Genomic DNA, 9437 nt, shown 5'->3' on the forward strand with positions numbered 1-9437 from the left:
GAGAGGGATCTTGGCCCCTGGCAGGAGCCAGGAAACAGAACGAGGGAATTTTGCAAGAGGAGCCTCTGGCCAGCAGGGAAACCTGATCTGGTTTTAAAAGACCAATTAGAGATCGTCAATAGGAGGAGATGGGCAGGCGCCAAGGCAAAAATTCTCCCAATAAGCTGAAAAACAACATGAAAGCACCAGAACCCAATGATCTTACAACAGAAGGACTTGAACACCCTAACACAGAAGAAGTGGAAAAAATCGACTTTATGAAAGCAATAGAGTCCCTTAAACAATATGTAAAAAACACCTTTATAGAAATGGATGAGAAGTATAACAAAAAGTTTGAAGAATTGAGTAAATACGTACATGAGACCCTGGGAAACCAAGAAAAAACAAACAAACAGGTAATGGAAACAGTTCAAGAATTGAAAACTGAAATGGAAGCAAGGAAGAAAGCACAAACTGGGGACCAGCTGGATACGGAAAATCTAGGTCAACGTGCTCAACATCCTTAATCATCAGGGAAATGCAAATCAAAATGGCTCTGAGATACTATCTTCCATCTTCAGAATGACTAGAATTAAAAGTACTGAGAACAGTTTATGTTGGAGAAGATGTGGAGTCAGGGGATCATTCCTCCACTGCCTGTGGGAGTACAAACTTGTATAGTCACTTTAGAAACCAGTGTGACTTTTTCTCAGAAAACTGGAAATCAGTCTACTTCGAGGCCAATTGGTGTAGAAGGTCCTTCTTTCTATGAGTTGCTTGTATTGGTTAATGAATAAAAAAAAAAAACTGCCTTGGCCTGATATGCCAGAACTTAGGTAGGTGGAGAAGACAGAACTGAATTCTGGGAAGAAGAAGAAAGCAGAGGTGAGAGACACCATGGAGCCACCAGAATCAGACATGCTGAATCTTTCCTGGTAAGCCACTGCCATGTGGCGACACATAGATTAATAGAAATGGACAAAATCAAGGTATAAGAGCTAGCCAATAAGATGTTAGAGCTAATAGGCCAAGCAGTGATTTAATGAACACAGATTTTATGTGGTTATTTTGGGTGTAAGCTAGCCAGGTGGCCGGAAAACAAGTAGCATCTCTCCTACAACAGCCAATGATACCACTCCTGGTCATATATATATAAGATACTCAATCATACAACAAGGACACTTGCTCGACTATTCCATAGCAGTATTATTCATAATACTCAGAACCTGAAAATAATCTAGATACCTACCAACCAAAGAATGGATAAAGAATATGTTGGAGTATTACTCAGTTGTACAAAACAATGACATCTTGAAATTTACAGGAAAATTGATGGAACTAGAAAGAACTATCCCAAATGAGGTACCCCAGACTTAGAAAGATAAACGTGGTTTGTACTCAATAATAAATGGATATTAGATATAAAGCAAAGGATAATCAAACTACAATCCACAGATCCTGAGAAGGCAGGTAACAAGGAAGACCCTAAGAGTGAAACATGGATGGCTCAAGGAAGGAGAAGCGGATGAGATCTCCCTGGGTAAACAGGGGAAATGGGGTGGTAAAGAAAAGCGAATGGGAGATGACAACTTGAGGAAACAGACTGGTTGAGGAGGGAGAGGGATAAAGTGGGAGAGAAATGGAGAGATCTTGATAGAGAGAGCCACTATTAAGCTGGGGAGAAACCTAGTGCCAGGAAATTCCCAAGAATCCACAAGGATGACCCCAGCTAAGACTCCTAGCAATAGTGGAGAGAGAACCCTAAGTGGTCTTCCCCTGTAATCAGATTGCTGAATACTCCAACTATCATCATTAAGCCTTCATCCTGTGATGTGGAATTACCCTCTGTATGCTGTGATTAACATTAACTAATAAAGAAAGCTGGCTTGAGCCTATAACAGGACAGAACAAAGATAGACAGAGAACACTAAACTGAATGCTGGGAGAAAGAATGAGGCATTTCAGAGATGCTATGTAGCCCCACCAGGAATAGACATGCCAGAACCACGCCGGTAGTCCATAGCCACGTGGTGATACAGATTAATAGAAATGGGTTAAATTAAGTTGTAAGAGTTAGCTAATAAGAATCTAGAGTTAGGGGGCTGGAGAGATGGCTCAGTGATTAAGGGCATTGCCTGCTCTTCCAAAGGTCCTGAGTTCAATTCCCAGCAACCACGTGGTGGCTCACAACCATCTGTAAAGAGGTCTGGCGCCCTCTTCTGGCCTTCAGGCACATACACAGACAGAATATTGTATACATAATAAATAAATAAATAAATAAATAAATAAATAAATAAATAAATAAAAGAACTGTTCAAGAAGAGGGTAATTATGGATACAAATGGAAACCTTGCCAGCTACTTTGGGCTAGGAGATTCATGAATCATGGAGGAAAACCAACAACTGTCACTTTATTAAACCAGCGTTATCTCTAACTGCACTCTAAATATTTGTCCTTATAAACAAAGATAGGTGTCATCCTCACCCCTCATCAAGGAAGCTCCTCTTTGGAATGGATGGAGACCATTATTGAAACAAAACAACTCCCACACCTCAGGTTCAGGAGTAATTGTAGAAGAGGTCAGAAAGATTGTAAGAGTCAGAGGACAGGGAGTTTGCTATGAGATTGTGACCTCTAGTAATGTCAGAAGTTGTAATCATAAAATTTCAGCATGATTGTCTAAACATGATGTGAACAAGGCAAACATCCATGGTAAAATGGATGAGCAAAGCCCGAGAGGCTCATTCCTATACAGAGAACTACAGATAGCTCAGGAATGCTGACTTTGGGAGAAATAATCTTCCCCATGAAAGAGCACACTAATTGGCTATCCAATACAAATAGCCTGTCCTATAATATATGTACAAGTATTATGCAGGCTCTTAATGTCATTGATTTTTTTTGTAAATCTTTTCTTTCTATTTTGTTCATTTCAGCTAGTGTTTGATTATCTCTTCCCATCTTCTGTTTTGGTGAGTGATTTGTTGTCGATATTCAAAGGCCTTCAAGCACTTAACTGAGTTTTTCGCTTGACATCTCTCCAAGTTTTGAGTAGGGACATAGTGCTCTAAATTTGCCAATTTTGACTAACTTCTTTATGCTCCATAAATTTTTAGATACTGTGTTTTCATTTACATTCAATTAGAGAAGTTTTAAATTTCCTTCTCCATTTTTTTCCTTGAGTCAATTATCATTCGGTAGTATGTTGTTTGGTCTCTATGAGCTGGTATGCTTTTTGTAGAATCTACTGGTGTTGATATCCAACCTTATCCCATTGGGGTAATATAAAAGACAAAATGTCATTTCAGTTTTTCTATTCTGAGTAAAGTTTTGCATCCTAATATATGATCAGGTTTGTGGAAAGTTTCATGGACTGCTGAGAAGTAGATGTGTTGTTTATTATTGGTGTAGAATGTTCTGTAGATGTCTCTTTAGTCTATTTGTTTTATGTCATTTAACTTCAGGTTTTCTCTATTCAGTTTTTGGTCTATAGACTTACTTATTGGAATATTTAAGTCATCCACTATCACTATTTGGTGGTTAATCTGTGGTTTTAGGAATAATAGTATTTCTTTTATGAAATGGGGTTTTCTTGTGTTCAATGTGTATATGTTTAGAATTGTATTAGCTTCTTGGATTTTTCCTTTAATGCATATGAATTGATCCTCCTTATCTCTCTGACTGGTTTTGACTTGAAATTTTTTCATCAGATGTTAGAATAGTCATGTCTGCATTTTTGTAGGAGGTATATTATCTTAGTTATTCATGTTCTGTCTTTGTGATATGACCAAAGAATCTGGACATAGGTCATTGACAGTGTTTCTTGGTGTGGGTAGCTTGGTCCCTCCTTAGTTGAATAAGTATTTGGAGATCTGTTGTTACCCAAATGTAAAAGGCTAAGCAGCAGGTACTAGTGATTGGAATTCAGTCTTGGGGCAACTCCATATAAATATGTAAATAAAGTATAAGAAGTGATGTCTGTGGTAAGAGGAGCCATGGACCATGGCCCCAGACATGGCCTTGGCCGCAGCTCCACCAAAACTGTGTGAAATCCTGGCATCTGGTCAGTCACCAGAGACCATATTGATGTCCAAGGGTCATACTACTGCTGGGAACATACTGATCTGGATGACCATGCTGCCACTGCTGCCATGATGATGTCTGTGATAAAGCAGCTCCCATGTCTGGATCCCTGGTCCCATTACAGCTGGGGTCTGTATTGATGATCATGTCCAAAGTTCCTACAGGAGGCTGTAGGAGCCATGCCAGTTTCACCTTTCACTGGACCTGCGATAGAGGCCTATGCCCCTCACTGGACACTGAAACAGGGGAGCTGGTTCTACCCCTCATGGGAGAGCTGTCCCCTCCTCGCAATAAGAAGGACCTGATTGCATGGGACTAGGAGAGCTGGCTCTGCCACTTGCCTGGATGAGTGCCGGTTCTAGTGGACTGGAATGACCAGCACAGTTACCACTCAGACCCACATCCTGGACCTTGGGTTGGCCCATCATAACATCTACACTACCTAGGATCTGCTAGAGCATTTGAACGGACTGGTCCTATGGAATACTAGCCACAGAATCCCCATCACTACTGACAACAGCAGAAACTCTGAGAGGAGTTTTGGTAAGAGTCCATTGATGATGGTGTGCTAGAGGCCAGAGACCTTGAACCATACCTATGACTCCTTAGCAATGATATTTGAAGGTGGGGCAAATTGGATAAAACAGTATACCCTGTGTCACACAAGAACTCCCAGTTCACTAGGAGGAACGAAGAGGTGTTAGATATGGGAAAGATGAGGGAGAACGGTGGGGGTTTTGTTTGTTTTATTTTATTTTAATTAATTTGAGGGGATTTTTGAAGGGTGATGCTGCAAGGATGAGGGACAGACATGGGGAGATTAAGAGGTGAATAAGATTGGGGTGCGTGATATAAAATTCCTGAAGAATCAATAAAGAATTATGTTATGTATAAAAAATAGATTTATACAATAAGTATCAGCTTGCTTATTCTTAGAAAAAATTGTCCAGATCATATCAAATTACTAATTTTAAGCATCCACATATGTATATCAGTAACCTTTAGATGTTCAGATACTCTGAAAAAATAAATCTGGATTTTTTAAAATACTCTCTTCCAGATGCTATCCTGGAGTTTTAGATTTTCTCAATCTGAAAATTTTAATATTTGTTAGCTAAAGGAAAGTGTTTATAATTCAAGAAGAAGGGCAACAAGAACAAGAAAAAGGACAAGAACAAAAACAAAAGAAAAATGTAGAGCTTAATAAAAATCAATAAAAAATTATAAATCTTCCCCAAAATTGCAAATCCCCCCAAAAGAACAAAAACAAAAACAGGAAAGAGATGTCTATTCACCTAGAAATAGGTACAGCTACTGAGTGCTAGAACACTTTCTGTATAGTTAGGAGATTCCCACTGATGACCCTCAGAAGTCTATGGAAGATTCACCAACTTCTGCACATAGAGCTTTAATGGCAGAGCTTGGTATCACAGTAGGAAAGTCAGTGCTATCTACATAGGTACACTGAGCACATAGTCCTAAGGTGGCAAGCATGAAATTACAGTAGCAAAATCCAGGGGCTGGCTTAATGCAGGTTTTTGATGCATTCCTATTAAAACCACCCAGTCACCATAAAAATTGCTGGTGGGAATGCAAACTTGTGCAACCACTCTGGAAAGCAGTGTGGAGGTTTCTCAGGAAATTTGGGATCAACCTACCCATGGACCCAGCAATACCACTCTTGGGAATATACTCAAGTGAGGCCATATCATACAACAAAAGTATATGCTCTACTATGTTCATAGCAGCATTGTTTGTAATAGCCAGAACCTGGAAACAACCTAGATGCCCTTCAATTGAAGAATGGATGAAGAAAGTATGGAATATATACATATTAGAGTACTACTCAGCAGTAAAAAACAAGGACTTCTTGAAGTTTGCAGGCAAATGGATGGAAATAGAAAACACCATCCTGAGTGAGGTAAGCCAGACCCAAAAAGAGGAACATGGGATGTTCTCACTCATATTTGGTTTCTAGCCATAAATAAAGGACATTGAACCTATAATTCGGGTTCTTAGAGAAGCTAAATAAGAAGGAGAACCCAAAGAAAATCATATAGGCATCCTCCTGAATATTAAACTTCATCAGGCGATGAAAGGAGACAGAGACAGAGACCCACATTGGAGCACCGGACTGAAATCTCAAGGTCCAAATCAGGAGCAGAAGGAGAGAGAGCACAAGCAAGGAACTCAGGACCGCGAGGGGTGCACCCATACACTGAGACAATGGGGATGTTCTATCAGGAACTCACCAAGGCCAGCTGGCCTGGGTCTGAAAAAGCCTGGGTCAAAACTGGTCTCGCTGAACATAGCGGACAAGGAGGACTACTGAGACCTCAAGAACAATGGCAACGGGTTTTTGATTCTACTGGACCTATTGGTTTCGTGGGAGCCTAGGCAGTTTCGTGGATGCTCACCTTACTAGACCTGGATGGAGGTGGGTGGTCCTTGGACTTCCCACAGGGCAGAGAACCCTGATTGCTTTTTGGGCTGACGAGGGAGGGGGACTTGATTGGGGGAGGGGGAGGGAAAGGGGAGGCGGCGGTAGGGAAGACAGAAATCTTTAATAAATAAATTAATTAATTAAAAAAATCACACATCAATGAACAGTATAACAATAACTTTAAGAAGTGTTCCATTAATCTATTAAATTGTTTGCTTATAAATAGTAAAGTGTGTGGATAGACTACTGGAGTCTTTTACAAACTCATTTTCACATTTTATTGGCTGTGAACTTTATGCCCAAGGCAGATAAAAAAAAACATTTAGATTGATAAGGCTTTCTTGAAATCCACAAATGAATATAATGAAAGGAGAGATGAGTCTATATCCCTCATAGCTGCATTTGGTAAGCTATCATAAAAATCATCAATAAGGGATTTTTAACAGAATTTAATGGAAATCTGAGTTTCATTAAAAAGGTCCAGGTACGTCTGTTCTTACTAAATCTCACTCTGGACCTGGAGCTTTTGATCCAAAATTGTGAAAGGGAAAAAGGCCATGAAGCAGAAACTAGGAATGTTGTGTCTGTCTTAATGTTTGCCATGTGAGCAAAGTCTGGGACTTTTATCACAATGATACTTGCAGCTGACCTGGGACATGGAGGAACTGAAAGGAGAGAATGAGAACAAGGAAGGAAACTCCAAAAATCTTAGTGGTCTCATATATTTGTACAACACCAGCATGCCACTAGAAATGTATATTAAGTGTTTTGATTCCAACACTTGCATCTATCTTAAAACAAGAGTATTTTACCATCCAAATGTCACCCAAATGTCTCTTTGCATTATGAGAAGACAAAATAAAAAAGGAAGATGAAAATAGGAAGAAAGGTAAATGATATTAAATGTCTTTGAGTAGTCTACTATAATCAGCAGAAGAAAAAATCAACATGTTTCTTTGGCACCTTTTTGTTGTTCCAGACATAACTCACAAAGTTTCTACCCAGGCAATACTTATGTAAGACTCTGATGTGCATTCAAAAGTTCTAAATTCTTTGCTTAACTGCAAAAGTCCAAAAGAAAGAAAAAGGCAGCATGAGGTGTACACATGAAAAAATGATCCAGTTCAATAATTCTTATATAAATTCTATGTGGAATGCAACAAGAAGTCTATGTTTATCACAAACAGTTAGTTCTACTCAAAAGTAGAAACAGAGTCTAGAGAGATGGATCATTTTTTAAGAGTATACCCTATCCTTTCAGAGGGCCCAAGGTTAGTTCCCATCACCTAGTTTAGGTGGTTCAAAACAACCTATAACTCCACCAGTAGTATATCAAATGCTCTCTCCTATGTTCCAGAGGTACCTGCCCTTACAAGTGCAAAGCCATATACATACAAACATACTCTTAAAATACAAATAATTTTGAGAGAAAGAGAGAGATACGGAGAGAGATTTTTCCTATTCTAAAGACCTTAAAGTAAATGTCTATCTTCTTTATGTGTAAGAATTTACATCATGTAGGTATTATTCCTTAGGAATTGAGCTCATTATATTTTAATATATGTAATATATATTAACATAAATAAATATGTTATATATGTAATTAGTATTTTAATAAGATATTGTCACTCATTACTAAGTACAAGACAAAATAGCATATATATTATAGATAAGCATATAAAAATAGGCAAAGAAATATTTCTTCTCAGAAATATGTTAGCAGTGAATTTCTGTACTCAGTTAAGACTGTTCAAAGGTCGGGTGTTTAAGGATTTGTCTATAGCCCATTAGCTTGCTGAATACTCTCATCATTGCCATTTTCATTTCCTGATTCCTCAATGTGTAAATTATAGGATTCAGAAAAGGAGTGACAATCGCATCAAATATGGCCAGAAACTTATCCAAGTGTGTGTAAGAAGAAGGCCATGTATAGAAAAACATTACAGGACCAAAGAATAAGACCACCACAGTCACATGAGCTGAAAGCGTAGACAGAGCCTTAGAGGAGCCACTTGAAGAATGTTTCTGAACAGTAAATATGATAACAATGTAGGAAATGATCAGAATGAAGAAGGAACCCACAGACATGAATCCACTATTGATTGATACCAATAATTCCAGTCTGTATGTGTCTGTGCAAGCAAGTTTGATGAATCTTGGAAAGTCACAGTAGAAGCTGTCCAACACATTTGGTCCACAAAATGGTAAGTTTACTACAAAAGCCATTTGAACCAGAGAATGCATAAATCCAACCACCCAGGAGGCCACTGAAAACAAGATGCACATCTTTGGGCTCATAATGGTCAGATAATGGAGAGGTTTACATATGGCCACATATCTGTCAAAAGCCATGGCTATGAGTAAAACCATTTCTACACCACCAATGACATGGATGAAGAAGATCTGCGTAATACAGCCTCTAAAGGAGATGACTTTATGCTTTCTGAATAGGTCACAGATCATCTTGGGGGAAGTGACAGAAGAAATACCCAAGTCAATGAAGGAGAGATTAGCCAACAGAAAGTACATGGGAGAGTTTAAATGAGGGTCAGAAGCCACAATGAACACAATGAGGGAGTTTCCCATCATACTTGCTATATAAAAGGTGGAGGAAAACACAAAAAGGAACAGTTGAATATTCCAAGAGTTGGTGAGTCCCAGGAACACAAACTCTGACACCACAGACTGATTCACACCTTCCATTGTCTTTGATGGCAAGGCTACCTGAAAGAGGAAATAGGGAACACTGCGTATTACAATTGTACTAATAGAATAGGAGAAACTCCAAGTTATGAAAGTCTATTTTCACCTAAACATTACAACTAACCCAAAATAAAACCCAAAATAAAACAAGCTCAATTTAAGCAATCATAACAGGATTGTAAATTAAAACTATAGTGAACTATGACATGACACACATAAAAAGATACT

General features: G+C 38.8%; 1 protein-coding gene across 1 annotated transcript; it reads right to left on the reverse strand.

The window, feature by feature from the left end:
* Nucleotides 1-8246: 8246 nt before the first annotated feature.
* On the reverse strand, nt 8247-9212 carry LOC126490434 (olfactory receptor 4F15-like). The gene has a single exon (XM_050125371.1). The coding sequence runs from the start codon at nt 9207-9209 to the stop codon at nt 8247-8249; it is 963 nt and encodes a 320-aa protein (XP_049981328.1). The 5' UTR covers nt 9210-9212.
* Nucleotides 9213-9437: the final 225 nt, after the last annotated feature.

Source organism: Alexandromys fortis, unplaced genomic scaffold (assembly GCF_014885135.2).
Source record: "Alexandromys fortis isolate MF-2015 unplaced genomic scaffold, M_Fortis_MF-2015_v1.1 scaffold_229, whole genome shotgun sequence".
NCBI classification, from domain to species: Eukaryota; Metazoa; Chordata; class Mammalia; order Rodentia; family Cricetidae; genus Alexandromys; species Alexandromys fortis.